The sequence below is a fragment of the Cydia strobilella genome, chromosome 5 (assembly GCF_947568885.1).
Source record: "Cydia strobilella chromosome 5, ilCydStro3.1, whole genome shotgun sequence".
Classification (NCBI taxonomy): Eukaryota; Metazoa; Arthropoda; class Insecta; order Lepidoptera; family Tortricidae; genus Cydia; species Cydia strobilella.
Genome location: NC_086045.1, coordinates 10,604,046 through 10,622,033, shown reverse-complemented (window position 1 = coordinate 10,622,033; position 17,988 = coordinate 10,604,046). Strand labels below are relative to the sequence as shown.

The following is a 17,988-nucleotide window of genomic DNA, read 5'->3' as shown; positions in this document are numbered from 1 at the left end:
TTTTTTGTGCCATTTTTTGCGTAATGGTACTGAACCCTTCGTGCGCGAGTCCGACTCGCATTTGGCCGGTTTTTAATATGTCCTTACTGTCCTTAGCGACGTACGTCGCGGAAAAAAGGTCGAACAGCGCAGGAGCAAACATTTTGTTACTAGTTTGTATTTGGTATTTAATAGATAGTTATTTTAATAACTTCTAAAATTTCAGTAGGAATTAGGTTCGCTTTTCTGCTTTGGCACTAATGCCATCTTAATGGTTTTTTTTTTGTCATCTATCACTAGGAGGTATCATAAAGTCGAATACCGACTTCAGTAGGTATTTTGCCAAAACCCATTCCGGTAGGTACATTTCGCTTGTGCTTATTTTCAAGCTGTTATCAGGAAAGCTAACTAGCAGGACAGTGTGAAACCACCTTAAATACATTGTTAAAAGCGCACATGCATCGCGCTCAACATCAGTCCCCGAGTCGTTCTCGAACCAATCAGTCCCGTGACAAGTTCCTTTAATTTTTTATCAAAATGAAATATTTAATTTTCATGATTTTGGCAGTGGCAGCAACCCAGGCGAAGGTCTTCATGTCACCCAACAGCCTTTCTGTTGTCATGGAGAGAAATGAAGTTGACGGTAAGTTTAAGTATTCTTATTGTGAAACCTGGACAACCCAAATTTTCATAACGCGATATCGTCATTAGCTGCGAATTAGTAACCATTAATTACAATTATTTTGTTGGGATAGTTGGAATAAGACCTAATTTATTTTTATAAGATTTTAATTTTACGAGAATTTATTTTACATTCAACGGAGTTAAAGTAAATAAGAGATGATAAAAAATAAAAAATAAGTACTTACCTGTTACATTTAAATGCATATATACCTAGGTACCTTTAGACAAATACATAGGTCAATGATTTCTTTTATTTGCATTAATATCGCCATTTAATGATACACATGAATACATAGGTACGTTATTTAATTTTGTTGGAAGAAAATACGCCAATTTTTTTTATTTTATCACAGCGATGTTTCCCTTAAGGATATTTCATCAAACGAATCGACATTAAATTTTTATTTCCTCATTGCTCAGCCGACGTGAAACGTGCAATGTGGTACCTACATGTAAATAAAATATCATTTATAAACTGAAGTAGATAACATACACTAAAGAAAAAGTGACCAAGTAAAAAGCTGAAAAAAGCAAAGTGCAAATGACCTGTAAAAAGTAATGAAATAAACTCATTTGTATTTGTAGTACAAATTTTGTACCAAGTTCACCGGTGGCCGAGGCGGGAATCGAACCCGCGAAGAAGGCGGGGATCGCGTCGGAATCAAAAAATATTTCATAAAATAATTTGATTTGTTCCGTTTCTGTGCCGCTCAAGGTTGTATTTGTGCCGATTTAGCTAAATTAACATCGATCCTAACACATTTACGTACCTATCTCAGTGACTCACACGGAAGTAAACGCTGGTTAGACCATTGCACAGCATAGTTATGCTGCCTCGGGATGGAACTCGATACTTGATTTTTTTGTTGGCTATGACGTTTATTGCTCTGACCATTTTCCTCTAAAGTCTAGTCATTAAGTGTAAGTTAAATCTGGTGGTACCTAAATTGTGTAATGTGAATTTGTCACCGCAACATAAACAAATAGTTTGGGGTGACAGGACACCGTGTGAAATTGATAAATACACCGACAGATGTAACGAGCTGGTAAAATGGACTTTCCTGCCGAACTTCGAGACTGTTATGGCAAGTGTTGTTGTACAAACAATAAGATTCACTTCGCCTTAATATTCTTGATGACATGTACCTAAATATTATTAATGCATTGAGTAAGGCGTGCTGGTAACGCACTTGTATTCAGTAAAGACATTGCAGGTGGTAAGTACTGGAAAGGGAAAAATCGCAGGATGGAAAAAACATGTCAGTGCCCACAGGAAAGCAAGACTTTACTTTCAAAACTGGATCTTATGGGGTACACCAAATACGGGTCACGTTTTTACCTCAATGCGTCTTAGTCGGAAAGTTTTGTAATCAAGGTTGCGTTGGGTCCAAAATCACCAAGACCAAATTAAGATGGACATGCTCGTGGCGTGGCCCATCGTAAAAATCATAAGAAAATCAAAAAAATCATAAGAAAATGAAAGTGAAGACTGGACTCTCAGTTAGTGTCAACGGCATTTCAGACGCCCAGGGTATCGCTGACATGTTTAAGAATCATTTTAATAATAAGTCGTCATCTGTAGGGTCAGAAAGGTGCCTGACAATGAGGTAGGGAGGTAGGGTGCAGATATGTTACAGTGCAAAAGATATAACTAACATTGCGGGATATGAAAAGGGAAAAGTCTCCTGGTCCTGCCTTAGCGTCGAGCACTTGCATTTGCTGGCCCTCATCATCATCATTATCTCAGCCGAAAGACGTACACTGCTGGACAAAGGCCTCCCCCAAGGATCTCCACAACTAACGGTCATTCGCTGCTCTCAACCAACGGTTTCCTTCGACTTTAACCAGATCGTCGGTAAAAAGCTTGACGAGACAGATTTTCCTAGAGAACTAACACGCATGTATTTAGATATTGGTACGCCAGCTAGAGAAATAGTGTCTGATGGGGAAACGTTTTGTCAGATGAATGCGGATTAGAAAATTATTTAATCTGTATGTTAACGAGTTTATCGGTGAGCTCAGCAGCACGCATGTCGGATGCCACGTGAACAGGGTAGCATTCAATAAATAAGCTATGCAGATGATATGGTGCTTTGAAACATATTTAATTTAAAATATAATGTGTGTTTTCAAGGCGGGAATACTTGGTGTATACATTTCATGTCCCACCGACCCACCCATTCGCTTGAATGGCGAGGAGCTTATAAGAGGGTTAACTCGTTTAAATACCACTTGGTAACCGACGACTTGCGCGACGATGTGGATATCGAGAGGGAGCGAAGGGCTCTGAATCTTACCATTTACCATCTTGATATTTTCTTAACAGATGCACCCTTGGCCCAGGAAGCCATGCTGTCAGAGGAGCTATACATCCCGATGGCGCAACTGAGGACGTGCGACAACAACCGCTGCGAGGCCGCCTGCCATGCCCTCGGCTACCAGCACGGCCGATGCGTCAGTGCCACGACGTGTCAGTGCTACCACTATGAGTAGCACGGCAACGTTGGCAGCACTGGATCGATGCGGTTTAGGGCGTAGGCCCAGCCCCGCACATACCTAACTGCCCTAGTTCTTATCAAAATATCTGTCTACTTAGGTATGAGTTTTATTTTTCTTTTAAATAATGTTGTTTGAATATAAATACTAAAATGATAAAAAGTTATTTTTAATTTATAGAACCCAATACTTTTTTTATTTTTCGAAAACAAGGTGGATATAAAAATATGATAAGAGCCGATTTCTCAGTTCCCAGTTAAACAGACACATACGTAGGATTTATTTCACTGATAACGATTATCATGTGTCGTTCTTATAACTTAATTCGTTGGAATAGTTATCGGACGAGTTAGGCGGTTATCACACTGGATGTGATTCGTGTGCGAGCGGATGTTGCATAGCGGCATCTCGCTCAAACATCGGACGGACGTGCGAATCGGATCCAGTGTGATAACGGCCTTAAATGTCAACTGAAAAATCGTCCCTAAGCGTAAGCAAAGACAGGTAGGTATTTACTTAGACATCGGTTAATGGGGTACTAAGCTAAGTAAGGTAAGAGCTGCCCCGTCGTTGAAGCCAAGGAAATGTTTTGTCGATCTTAATCTTTGTCGTGTCTCACGGATACACATTGCTCGCGTCTCGGATTATGGATATTATGATTTTAGATCTTAATCCCATTACACCCAGCGGTTAGCGATACCTTCACCTTCACCGAGGTAAAAACAATTTGAAATGTACCATAATATACCTACCAATGTTAGTATTAGTATATAATTAAGTGCAATGTAAAAACTGTCATTGCAAGTTACAAATAATATTTAATCAAAACTGCGATTAAGATGCGAATGTGGCGCCGAGTCGCAGACTGTCCAACACATAGTCCAGGAATGCCCTCTCAGAGCCTACCCTGGAACCCCCGATGACCTGTTCTCACTTACTTATGACGCAGCTGAATGGCTGAGAAACTTGGATATAAACTTGTGACATACCTGAATAACTAAAATACCTGTTATATTTTCGATTTATTTGTGACTTTTTATGCCATTTGATTAAATAAGTCGACTTTCTTTAGTTTTTTTTAATGCTTATGATATTATAGTATAAAAGTAAAACGCCACATAGGTAACTCAACTCCTGTAAACGCAAAACTTCTAATGTGGCAAACTCGTCCGAGTTTCAAGAAGCGCCAAAAAGCCTCATCTACGGCCGCAGCCGCTAAAAGTGGCGTAAATAAAAACAGGTCACGAGGGACGGAGTAAAAAATATTTACCTACATAATTCAGGCAACGCAGGTGTTGAGAGGACCTCTAAAAGGGTGAAATGTTCGCTTCATCACTTCAATTTAATTCGATGCTCGCGTACAACGATTTAGGTAATCTTACGCAAGTGCTGTCGCGCTACAATGCAAAAGGACCGAGATTTTTATTTAAGTGAAGTGAAGCGGGGCAGGGGGGCGAGCAAGCGTCAGATTCTCAAGGTTCTTTAGGCTAGGAAGGCCCCTTAAGGAGATTTTCAGAATAAATTAATCGATTACCTATTTAAAATTGACAAAAGCTAGCGTATTATTTTGATGAAGCTTATGGCAGCAACTATAGCATCCAAAGTTAGGCAAGGTAATGTTGATAGGAACATTCTGGAAAATTCCACAAGAAATAAAGGCAGTCGGAGAGTTGGAAATGTTCTGATACAAAAATTTACGAATTTTCTGTGATTTTTATAATATGGACAATTTTGCAATCTCAGAAACTTTCCGTCGACTAAAAAGTAATTTTAAGATCCTAATTGCTGAAATGTAAAAATGTTTTACTCACCAGACATTGCCAAAAATGCCGCGATAATGAAAACCAGAAGCAAGCATCCCTTCATTTTGTTTTTAAGTATTGCAAATTATATACGATAATCCCGATGCACCCGACTGTATTTTGATCGGAATGTTATTACAGCTGTGTTGCCTCGTCTTATAAACAAAACTGTAACCTCAAGCAGCAAACTTTCATTTGCAGTAATTATTCGTTGAGTTCAAGCAATTTGGTTGAAGTTTTCATTCAAATTTATTGTTTATTAATAACATGAAGTGAATTTTTAAGTTTGCAGGCGGAGCCCGCCTATAGTGTATCGGTAAAGTCCCTCCCGCCAATAAACAGACGGAATGATGTCATATTTTTTGCTTGTGATACTCGGGGCTGCGGGTCTACTGGGAAGTACCTCAAGGTACTTGTAAGATGTTTATAGTTATATAACAGTTAAAATATAATTTTCTTAAGATTATGTATGAATTATAAACTGAAATATAGAATTAAAACACATTAGAATAAGTGACCAAACGGCCCGATTCGAACAATGCTTATAAGAAGTCACAGCGGTACGTTTTCTGCATTCGCGAGTGACGTCATCACAACCACTGGCTACTTAAAAAACACGAATCAAAATACTTAATGAAATAAATTTAATTTGAATATGCCTAAAATGCTTTTTTTGCTTTCATTGTATGTACCTTTGTGCATAATATATCAGCGGCCACGTATGTCGAATTTTACATAATACAATAACAGAACTATAAAAAGTCATAAAAGGCGTATGTGATAGATTTTATACACAAAAAGCTATCATGGAAAAATAGTAAACAAAAGCTTAATAGTAGGTAGTGCTAAGTTTGCGTTCAATAAAATGTCAGGAATTTTAATTTTCAACAACTATATTTGTCTATTAAAATAGATTGAAACAGAACAAGTATTATTTTGACATACATATTTATATAACTTTTATTTACTTAGTAAGAAATGGATGTTTAGATAATGGGTCGGTATAGTCAGCATCAATAGTAGCGGAAGTAACAACGCTCCAACAGCACCTGCCATTCTGGATTTTGTCTCCAAATAGAGATTTATCTCTACAGATCTCGTTATTAACTATCTGTCACAGTATAAGTTTCACTCGGAAGCAAAGTTTGTTTATTGTTTAACCCTCGTGCCTTGAAACTCACCATTTTTCGATTTTGTAATTTTTCGTTTGCTTGGATATCAATATCAACACGAAGGGTTAAACAACAATTTTGCAATTTTTGTATAACAAATAAATATTGTTAAGCTATTAGAGAAAATGAAAGATACTTTTGACGCGCAGATTGATCAGTTAATTCTGATGCTAAGTGTACCTTTTAAAGGAGGTCTCATCACGCGATCGGCGCGGCGAAAAGGAACTGACAGAAGTTTGAAAAAAAAAATGTTTTTATTAAAGCCTTAGTATTTTCTATTAAAAAAATCTAAGTAGGATATAGTTTATTTTAGGTAACCTTCAGAAAACAATTTCATAACAACACTTAAAAAAAATGGCATACCTACTCCTTACATAATTTTAGAAGAATGTAGGTAATGTAATAAAACATCCCAAACAAACCTTGTATAGAAAAACATAGTTTAGCGCGGCAGGCGGCCTTACATCGATTTTTGCGGTGCTGTAGATATGAGGAAATAATGAATATTCACGAGAACCCTAGGGGAGGATTCCGTAAGAAATTGTCAACGTAATGGGAATTAGAGGGTGATTTACGACAGATATTCTTAACCCAGTCACTATACTATTACAGCCGTTCATTATATTGTGTGGATAAGTTGGCAGTAAAACTCATTAAATTAAATTTAGATTTTAGTCAAACTATGTGTAGAGTAGCAGACGCGTCAACAAGTCTAATTTACCACATAATAAAATATCCACCTATATAGCAGAAACACCCATTATATAATTATAAAATATTAGCAATAATTATCGAAATGGACACCTCTAACAATCGTACAGTAGGTACAGGTATATTACAGGTATCAATACCTGTAAATTTGAGTCAGAAATTCAGTGTTCCAAATGATTAGTTAGCCTCCTATTTTATATACAAATACATAGGTAAATAAATAAATTAAAAAGGGCAATGTTCGCAGAACATAATAATCCTCATAGGTACTTACGGATGAGTACTAGTTTACAGAAAGATATCTAAAGGTACTAATGCCTTATGTGTATAAGCCTACACCTCGATACTTACATAATATTTAGATACGTGTTTCAATTGAAGAAATACTTTCGCTTATAGCAATGAAACCAAAGCATAGATCTAGTCTACAGGTCGCACACGAGCCTCGAGCACTTTTGATAAGAGTTAGTGAGTGCCCGCGTCCGCGCCGTGCAGCAACAGCAAACATGTGGGGTGCAAGCAAAGCGGCCCTTAAAGTTGCTCGGAGCTCATGTACAGACTATAAGATATTTGCTAATACTAATATCTTTTCATTTTAAAAGCAAAGGTAACAAATTTTACAACTAATATTTTAGGTATATAAAATGAGTTTTGGATTGGTTCGCATCCTATCACCGTATAAAAATATAAAATACCTACCAGTTACAATACATAACTCGTAAGTATAAAGCTTAGCTAAAGCTCTTCTTGTATTTTATTGTACATAATTATAGGCCACACTGAATGTTTTGCACTACTGGCCACTCGTAAACATTTAAATTACGAATTGTATAAAAAAAATACATGCTTTTGTTTATAGAATGTGATAAATGTTGGCGACATATCGATCATGTTTTCTTTTCAAAGTAATGGCTTGTCAAAGTAAATCACTTGCGTTAAACATGGCTTTGACGCGAAAAGATTTTAAAAATTCGCTTACTCCGCAAGTGTAGTGCTCGCCTTCAAAATGCTTTTGAGATTGAAGCACCACATCTGAGCACCGTGAGGGGTTGGAATGGTGAATTTATTAGAGGCCGTGTTCTAGGTAATGATTTTCGTGAAGGTCGACCGTCAACCGCGGTGACTGAAGAAAACGTGACTGCTGTGACACGACTCATTGAAGAAAACCGATGAATCACCTATGACGAAATTTGAGGACAATTGGGGATAGGCATGAGTCAAATACAAAAGATTTTACAAGAATATTTAAGTCAGGAAGCTTTGTTGTGAATTAACATAAAAACAGGTACTTGTTGACTGGTGCCGAGAAATGCTGCGTAATAATAAGCAAGGGAGTTCAAATGCTATATATAACATCGTTACAGGAGATGAAACCTGTATTTACTGCTACGATCCGGAAAAAAAGCAACAGTCCTGTGAATGGGTCTTTAGAAGGTTACAGTAGGCCCACAAAAGTTCAACAAGCCAAAAGCGTTGCCAAACAAATGATCGCCTGTTTTTTTTTAACGGGACATATTTGTATTGTACTTTTAAATAATAAAAGAACGTTAAATACTAAGTGGTAGTACTACCATTTGTCTGCCCACAGTTATTTAAAAAGTCCGCGAGAGACGACCAAGAAACCGCATCCTCCTGCATCATGACAATGCGTCTCCCTATACCGAAAAGAAGACAAGCATTTTTGAATTCTGAAAACGTGAAAAATGTCACTTATCCGGCTTGTAGTCCAAACCTTGCACCTTGTGATTTCTATCCATTTCCCAAAATTAAAGATTTAATGAGGGGTTTGACATTTAAGACCCCCGAAGAGGCAGTTACTAAGTTTAATCACCACGTCGAAAACATGCAGTCAAGTCAAGTGATTGAGCCTCATCCTTCTAAAAATGGTCCGAGCGAGTCAATATGTGCATAAAATGTAAGGGGAAATATTTTGAAAAGCAGTAAATGTATTATTATAAATGTAGTAAAAATGTTTTTATTCAAAAGTTACGCAAAACTTTCAGTATGGCCCTTGGGCTTTGTATTTATTTTACATATTAACTAGTAGCTCTTGGAGCTGATGTCTATATGTGACATGCTCGGATTAACTTTCCATTTGAAATTAGTAATTAGTATACGCAAAGATACATATAACTCCGTAATAGATGGATACAGTCTAAGGAAAAAACATGCCTCGAAAATCAAGAAAATTTGATTCTCAATCAGATGGCGCCACTACCTTTGGCTTGGCCTACACTCGTATAGATGGCGGTGACGGTTTCGTTTGTTATTTAACAATTTTAACGAAGATCAGTGAAAGAAAATGGGTCAAAATCATATAAAAATAATTAATGCAGTAAAAAAATCATTTATCAATCTATAAATACATTTTTTGATATTTTTATTTTTAGTCTTAATCGTGTGTCGATAGATGGCAGTAAATTTACTGTAGCTACAAAATTTACTATGACAGTACCGCTCTATCCTATTATATCCTCTTTGGTATACGCAAAGATAGATATAACTCCGTAATAGATGGATACAGTCGAAGGAAAAAACGTGCCTCGAAAATCACGAAAATTTGATTCTCGATCAGATGGCACTACTAGTTTTGGCCAACTCTCGTATAGAGGGCGTTGACTGTTTCGTTTGTTATTTATAATTTTAAAAGTGAAAGAACATGGGTCAAAATCATATAAAAATAATTAATACAAATGAAATAATCATTTATCCATATTTAAATACATTTTAACGTATTTTTATAAATCTTCATTTTTAGTTTTAAAGTATGTCGATAGATGGCAGTGAATTTACAGTGGTTACAAAATTTACTATGACAGTACCGCTCTCCTATTATATCCTCATTGGTATACGTAATGTAAAGTTTGGTAATTCATGACTCATGAATCATGAGGTACCAAATCACTTAGTTAAAAAAAAATCATTAATGCTGTCCTAATATAATTTAATTTTAATTTTTAGACCTTTGAACGACAAATAATGTATTTTATGTGTTTTTTTACTCATATATTGTAAATATGCAAGAAGGGCTTTAATTAAGCATTCTACCTACTATTATACCTACTTAACGTATTTTCTAGGCGCCAAGCTCCGAAACATGAGGCATCCTAATTTAATTACTAACATTTTTTTTTGCAAATCGATCGGCAAAACTCATTTACAATAGGTCTCTTTCAAAGTAGGTAACATTTGTCTTTGACATCATTGCTGTGTTGTGCCCCGTCGCGTTATCGCGCTTGTCGCTTCTGTTAGCTTTCATATAACTAAGTTAGTATCTTCATGATACTCTACTTGCAGCTTACAATGTTCTGACACTTTGCTTGTAGTATTTTCCCGGGCGCTACATTCCGATCAGTCATTCGAATATTAATTTAATTAATTTATACATTAACTACTGCTACGTTTCTAATTTTCTTTGACTAGTGTTTCTCGATATCTGGTCCTGTTGGTTTCTCATAGCGTTATCACTTAAAACTGGCCGGGCTGAAAAAGAAACAGATTTCATAAAAATAAATTGATGAATTAGTATTTAAAAAATCTAGAAAAATAATTGTATTTGTATTTAGTCATTACTCATTATTATAATGGCTCCTCTACACGATGGGCCAGTCTTTAACGTGTATAGAGGGTAAAAATGCGTTGGTGCGTGCATCATTATCTACACGTGGCCCATTCCATAGTGAGTGCGCTTACCAGCGCATGGCCATCTCGCTGGTCCAGCGCTGGGCCATCGTGTAGAGGAACCATAAACATCGCATGGCCATCTCGCTGGTCCAGCGCTGGGCCATCGTATAGAGGAACCATAAACATCGCATGGCCATCTCGCTGGTCCAGCGCTGGGCCATCGTATAGAGGAACCATAAACATCGCATGGCCATCTCGCGGGTCCAGCGCTGGGCCATGGCGTAGAGTGTAGAGGATAAGAAGAACAAACAAATAGAGCACAAACACAAAAGAAGGTAGATAATATTAGCAAGATACTTATAGTAGATAGTAGTAGGAATTAATTTTTGGGAAAAAGTCAATGTAATGGGAAATGTTTTGCTTATTCCAATTTTATTACAATACGAATTCAATCCCTTTTTTCTAAAACTCAAATTTGAATGCTGCCAATATTTTCCTGTATCGTAGACCGCTAGAGGTTACGTGAAACATTCCAGACTAAATATATTCAGTAAAGTTATTTTTTATATAATAAAAACGCATATGTTACATATAATGTTAGGGCGTAAAGGTAGGTAGGTACTAGTCCTTTTACTTACCAAACATTCTGAGAAGAATTTTCTCGATTCCATGAATAGGTGACTCGAAGCTCAGACAAAGAAGCGTAGCCAAAAAGAACGTCAGTATTATGTGGGATATAGCATTAGCCACCTGAAAGTTACGTAATTTGTAAATTATATGGCTAAACTCAGTCCGTGAGATATCAAACAGAGGGGCATACATTGTATGTAAAATTTAAGCTCCAGCAGCTGCCCCCCCGCCCCCCTCCTCCCTGCTCCTACCTGCCTACGCCCATGACAGCGCCTAAACGATCACATGATGTATGTATATTGAAGTGCTTTCAATAAGCTAAAAGACTTATAAAGAAAAAGTGAAGTCCTAGGTTTCATGATTTCCGTATCTTGCCCAAACTTTTATTCAACTTTGTATAAGTAAATAATTATATCGAAATGAAATGTCGCTCTTATCGATTTACTAGATTTATTAGGCACGTGGAAACTTTTGTATTTCGAGATCAGAGAGAGAAAACTAGTTTGGGAAATGACCAACTAAACATAATCATATTGATTATAGGAGTTATATACATAATATTATATGTTTGTAATACACCCTTTTAGGTAAATTGTATTAATCTTTGTTAACAGTTGAACAAATCGATTAAATCCATTATTTCTTTTTTGCGCCGTTGACTGGCTATTTTGTTGCTTGGTTGTTTGGCTTGTTTTTGTGCTTTCTGTCATCAAAACCAAACAAAACAATTATTATAACTATTACGTACCTTTTTGTATATTTTACTCACAATCGAAGTTAAAAGTAGAGTGTATAACTCAGGCATAAATGTCAGGCATAGATCGCTTTATGCCCTTGTTGTACAATCTAATATAATTAACTTATCTATTACATTATGTAGGTATTACCATGGCTGTCTGGAAGTGATCGCCTACAGCGATAAGACCTCCTTTCGCTACCTTTATTTACACCTTTATTTACCTTTATTTGATTGTACATCTGTTTTGATTTTGTTTTATTTTGTGGTGCAACAAAGAATAGGTACTTACTTAGTTATTTACTTAAGGGGCCCACTGACTATCAGTCCGCCGGACGATATCGGCCTGTCAGTTATAACAATTGTATTGACAAGACTTATATTGACCGGGATATAGACCGTGATTACCTTTTGTATCCCGGTCAATATAAGTCTAGTGAAACTAACCGTGAATCATTCAAAACTCTAAAAATTTGACAGTTCCGAACAACCCCTTTAGGTACTTATATTAAAAACAACATAAGACTGAATAGGCTAATATTTTTGGACAAAAGACGACGAGTCTTTCTGGCATTTTTGTCTATGGTCAAGCACGTAAAGGAACATGAAGCAATATCTTACCACAGTGAAGAATGTTATATGTAGTGGATGCCTCAGCTGCCCTACATAGTACAACTCGACGACTCCGTTGACGAGGTAAGCACAGAAAGTAAGCCGAGAGAGCGGTACGAGGAACTTCCATGACAGCAACTTGCCGAGATAACCTGTAAAAATTTAACAAACGTATACTTACTATAAAGAAAAAACTAAAAAAAGAACAATTTAGTCGTTAGTTGTACAGGATGCGTAGACAAGATGTCAATTGTTCACGCTCCGTAGCGTAGTTATATCTCGCTATTACTCTTCCATATTAGCTTGAGGCAGTTGCGTTTCGTTCGCTGCCGAGCGTTAACGATTGGCATCATGTCTACGCACCCTGTAGTCCTGTCCTACTCAACAATCATCGATACGAGAAATATGCATCCTGAACACTGCTTGAGCTATGTCAACGACTAAACTATGTGATAAGAATGTATTTTTTTCTTTGGACGTGGTATCTGGATTCTGGCTATTTTTTTTTTTTTCATTTATTCATTTTATTTATTTGGGTAGCTTATTTTTTATCCAATATGCTTTTTATCGATTTCCCATACAAACTTCCACCACCCTTTCCACCCCCTTATAGGAAATCTGGGATTAAAACTACCCTATGTCCTTCCCCGGGACTCAGAACTATCTCTATACCAAATTTCAACTAAATCCTTTCAGCGGTTTAAGCGTGAAGAGGTAACAGACAGACAGACAGCAGAGACACACTTTCGCATTTATAATATTAGTATGGATTTCGTTGCTAATAACTTTACGGTTTGTAAGGTCTCACCTCCGCTGCCAGTAGCGCAGGCAGTGACCAGCCACCCGTTGGCGATGCCCCACGCGACCTTATGCAAGGAGATGTACGCCGCAGCCTCGATATTGTTGTACTCGTACCAGTCCTGGTAGAATACTGACACGCTGAACGTGGTCACCGTCCCGAGGATTATGCTTGTCGTCCATGCGAACACTTTGAAGATGCGAGAGAATTTGTAACTGGAAACAAAAACACGTCACGTTAAAGCGGGATTCCACCAGTGTGCGGCACAATCATTTTTGTACTGAATATGCTTGTGGACACTGGTCAAATCCCGCCTTTACTCTTTACCGTGCCTAACACGGGTGTCACATCAAATTATTCACCTAATTTGCTTCATACTATACGCTTGGCGTTACCAAAAATACACATATATTCCATCAAAATCACAAGGATATTTTCATATATGGGGTTGTTCAGTATAATATTTAACTTAACTAACGCTTCAATTAATCAGGTATTATTGTTTAGATTTGTAACTAAACAGTTGTTTCCTATCCAAAAACGTCTAATTGATTCCTAATTAATCGACTTAATTATTCACGCGTCGGAAAGATAGAATTTTAATAAGTAAAGTAAAATGAGTATTTGTGCCATTTTCAACCAAAAGGGTACTAATTGTCGCTTGTCAGTAAAGCGCTATTTCCATATAGCTTCAATTAGAAATCAACCTTATCAACAAGCGACAATGTGGTACCTTTTGGTTGAAAACGTCACATTTAAATCCAGTTTGATTCAGGTACGATAATTTACGACTTTTAAGAACTAAAAGTGATTCAAGTATAGGTCCTAATACTCACTCTTTTTCCTGTATCCTGTGCAATATATAACCAGTAAGCAAACCCATGAAGTACGTAGTCAGTTTCATGTGTGTCTTGATATATTCCGTCTTGAAGTAGAAGTTTGATACGATGTCAGTAAATTCTCTGAAAAACATTTTTTTTGAATGTTAAGGATCATACTGTAATATAAAATACACAACAGATACAAGTAGACAAACAAGTAGCAAGTAGGCCACCTCAGTAAGCTATTGTCAAGAAAAGTCATGGTTTTGAACAGAGGGTTCCTATGTACAGTCAGCATCAAATTCTATAATAGCTAAACATAACAGATATATATCTAAATGTAGAACAATTAGACTGTGCCAAATACACAAATACGAATTGTAGTGGTACCGTAAAATGGGGTGAGTAGGGTTCGCGGGGAGAGTTGGGTTATGAATGGGGAGAGAATCCCTTCTCTCCTAATTCATAAGCCAACCCATCCCTGAAAGGGGGGTGAGATGGGAGTTTAAGGCTACTACTACAAAAATAATGTATTCCAATTTAAAATGGAGCTATAGTAATACACATAATAAAAAAAACGATCCAACAATCTTCCAAAATCACCTTTGTATGGAATCCCATCTCACCCCCAATTTACGAGGGACAACGGGGTGAGGTGGGATTTCCTGTTTATCGTCAAAGTTATGAAATGGAACTACGCAAAATAAAATAAAAACTTAAATGCAAACGTCCGGAACACTTATTAAATATATACACCATTGTCACCATTCAGTTTGCATATGTAAAAATAAAATGTTATCGAAGTTTGAATGTCAGTTTTGTCCTACTCACCCCATTTTACGGTATACTCTTTTTGGAAAAGTATTTGAGGGTGGCAGATACTTTTGGCGCGTAATTTCATTGCTACTATTTACTATTGACGCTTACTGTTACAATATAGGTGTTTCAGACCTCTTTTTATTTTTATTCTCAAGCTTACTATCGTTCGCTTGCATTTTGTTCACAAACTCACTTGGCATAGAACAACAAGGTGGGATCCAGATAGTTCTTATACGTGATAACAGCAGGAATGATAACGGAAACGATAATGCTGATGGAGATGAAGATGGGCCCGACGCGGCGCCAGCGCCACAAGCTGAAGATGAAAATAGGCGCCACGAAGAATAGTTGAGTGTCCACGGAGAGGTACCACGATTGAAACATGCACTGGAATAGAAACGGCAACTTAGCGCTACAGAACAAGCTTGTACAACCATTTATATTTAAAAAGGGTAGAATTTTAAGACTTCATCCTTGTACTTGGAAAGAATATTTCGAATAAAATCAAGCAAACCATTGTTTTTATGGCAACTATTGAGAAAAAGTGTTCTGGAACTATAATAAATTATTGTCAGGTTATACTGAGCCAGTACTGAGCCCATTTTGAATACATCTGAAATATAAGCGTCTATTTCTTAAAAACTATCCAAGCTTCTATGATAGTGACTTTAGTTAAGATCAACATCTACATAACTTAAATCTTACCAGATGATCAGTGTTGACATAGTTGTTGATATACAGAATGTTCGCCCACCAAGACGTCATGCATCGCTCCTGCTCCAGTTGCATCCTGTCTTCCCACAGAGGCCCCTCTCCGATTTTCGGCAGCCACGTCATGTAGAACAGAATCACCACGATATACGCGGGAGTTACTCTAGGAAAAATAAGTTGAACTCTTTTATTTAAGGGAGTTTTCAGAAAATAGTGTACCCAATTAGCGTGAGTTGTTAAGAAAAGTTAATCACTGTCAGTTTTGTGACTATAATTAAGAATTAATATTCAACAAAAACTTTGTTTTGGTGTTCATTTCATAAACCATAATTGTAATACCACATTGTAATATCGCACAATGTAAAAAAGGCAAAAAGAATATTCCCATAAAGATTTCATGCTTAATAAAATTGTCTTCATAAAACAGACAGCGATTAACTTTTATTAACTAGGTTCACTCTATCATCAGAAAAGTCCCCATCAAAGCAGATTTTCTCATTAGATGTTTGCTATGCTAATGGTAGTAATACTTCTTTTCCACATATTTGACTTGAAGTTGTTGAAGTATCGAAAGGAAATAAATACTCTAACAAGTTAATAATATGGGTTTATAAAACCCCCCTGGGGCTGTAGTAACCCGTCTTTACAGTAGGTATTGTAAGTTGATTAAAACAGTTTTGTTTTGATGTTTTAATGTGTCAATATAATCAACTTCTTTTCATTTCCATTTGGTTATAATTACGGCTCGATTCGGACAATGTTTATAAGAAGTCACAGCGGTACGATACCGATCTGTCAGTATCAACAGTGAGTATAGTGACGTTTGTTTTTTGGTTGAAGAAATGTCAGTTTTGACACTGACAGATCGGTATCGTACCGCTGAGACTTCTTCTAAGCATTGTTCGAATCGGGCCGTTAAGTAATCAGTGTCTATCCATTAAACTAGATACATACAATATAATATTAGGTATACAATTTAATAAGCTCTTTTTTTTATAAAAGGCAGATAATGTTATTTTTTTTTCCTTTTTCTATTGTGGGTAGGGATTGCAATCTGGTCCGGCGGATCCGGTAATCCGGCCGGATCCGGTACTTTTTAGGCGCTACCGGATCCGGTTAAAATCACCGGATCTGGAAAATAAGAACAAAACTCGACGACGGATAAAAGGTTTCCTTTTCTTTCATGTTGGTGGCACGATACGACGATTACATAAATAAATACAGTAGTTAATAGAAGGAAAAAATAAAGAATGGATATGACACACTTGAGAGAGAAGGTTAATGTTATGTCCTAATGTTGCATGATAGGTTGATAGGAGATCAAAACTAAACAAAAAGGATTAAATCGGCGGTACTCCACTGAGGTACGCGTCATACTCGTGAACGGGTGCTGTTTGTGGAGACCGGTCTGTTTAAGCTTCATTTGACCTATGTAACTTTACTTTTGAGTGGCATTAACGTGAGGCACTTCATTCGGTTCTTGTCTGTTTGTCTGATTTAATATCTTGTCTTTTTATTAATTATATAACAATTCAAGTCTTAGAGACCCTTTACATCTCTGGATAATTTGATGATCTTTTTTATTATTATATACATTTTATCTCTGACACCTAGAGACTTTTACATCTCTAAACAATGTTAGTACTTCTGTTGTTTGTATATTTATTATTAGCTTTTTTTGTGTAATTTGACATTTATATTTATGTAATTGTTTTTTTTTGTAATTTTGGGTTAATTTTATTGTTTGTAAAAATTGACATGTAAAAGTGCCCCTGTGGCCTATTTGCTGAATAAATGTTTGATGTTTGATGATGTTTGATGGGCCACATGGGAATTTTTTATTTGATCCATGTAACTTTTCTTCGGCATTCCCTTTCTGCGGTGGCTCTGAATCCTACACTGTTATTTTTTCGCATGAGATCGTTCAATATACTTATTTGTAAAATAAAAGTTGCAAATTTTAAAATCATATAGTCTATAAAACTACTTTATCTGATAAAAAATGCCAGCAAGACAATATTGGAGCGCATTTCATATAATTTTGGCTAAAGGTAAAATATTTTCTTTTGTTACTAGAATGGATGTCAGCGTTACGAATAATTCAATCAAAGAACAGTTACGAAAATATGTCCTTTCAAGGAATTCCAGTTCTCACCCTAATATCCCATCATTACGATTTGGAAACTAATCAAATTTAAGTAACAACAAAGATAGATATAACTCCGTAATAGATGGATACAGTCTAAGGAAAAAACGTGCCTCGAAAATCACGAAAATTTGATTCTCGATCAGATGGCGCCACTAGTTTTGGCCTACTCTCGTATAGAGGGAGTTGACTGTTTCGTTTGTTATTTATAATTTTAACGCATACCAGTGAAAGAACATGGGTCAA

At 36.5% G+C, this 17,988-nt stretch overlaps 2 protein-coding genes across 2 annotated transcripts in view; one reads left to right on the top strand and one right to left on the bottom strand.

Moving 5' to 3' along the window:
- Positions 1 to 426: 426 nt before the first annotated feature.
- Positions 427 to 3,344, top strand: LOC134741854 (uncharacterized). Its single transcript, XM_063674748.1, has 2 exons — positions 427 to 622; positions 2,990 to 3,344. The coding sequence occupies exons 1-2, from the start codon at positions 517 to 519 to the stop codon at positions 3,154 to 3,156; spliced, it is 273 nt and encodes a 90-aa protein (XP_063530818.1). The 5' UTR covers positions 427 to 516; the 3' UTR covers positions 3,157 to 3,344.
- A 3,196-nt stretch (positions 3,345 to 6,540) lies between these two features.
- The window catches only part of LOC134741658 (nose resistant to fluoxetine protein 6-like), a 64,732-nt gene continuing 53,284 nt past the window's right edge, over positions 6,541 to 17,988 (bottom strand). The window contains exons 6-12 of the mRNA XM_063674521.1: positions 15,591 to 15,759; positions 15,079 to 15,272; positions 14,082 to 14,207; positions 13,255 to 13,460; positions 12,456 to 12,598; positions 11,107 to 11,218; positions 6,541 to 10,327 (exon numbers count right to left, since the gene is read on the bottom strand). Coding sequence (XP_063530591.1) covers positions 10,242 to 10,327; positions 11,107 to 11,218; positions 12,456 to 12,598; positions 13,255 to 13,460; positions 14,082 to 14,207; positions 15,079 to 15,272; positions 15,591 to 15,759 — 1,036 coding nt within the window. The 3' untranslated portion in view covers positions 6,541 to 10,241. The remainder of the gene's footprint in view (positions 10,328 to 11,106; positions 11,219 to 12,455; positions 12,599 to 13,254; positions 13,461 to 14,081; positions 14,208 to 15,078; positions 15,273 to 15,590; positions 15,760 to 17,988) is intronic.

Bases quoted from the DNA above. Each gene is read 5' to 3' on its own strand.
- LOC134741854 (XM_063674748.1), top strand. From the start codon at position 517: ATGAAATATTTAATTTTCATGATTTTGGCAGTGGCAGCAACCCAGGCG. The intron at 623-2,989 runs GTAAGTTTAAGT...TTTTCTTAACAG, and splicing joins GGAGAGAAATGAAGTTGACG to ATGCACCCTTGGCCCAGGAA.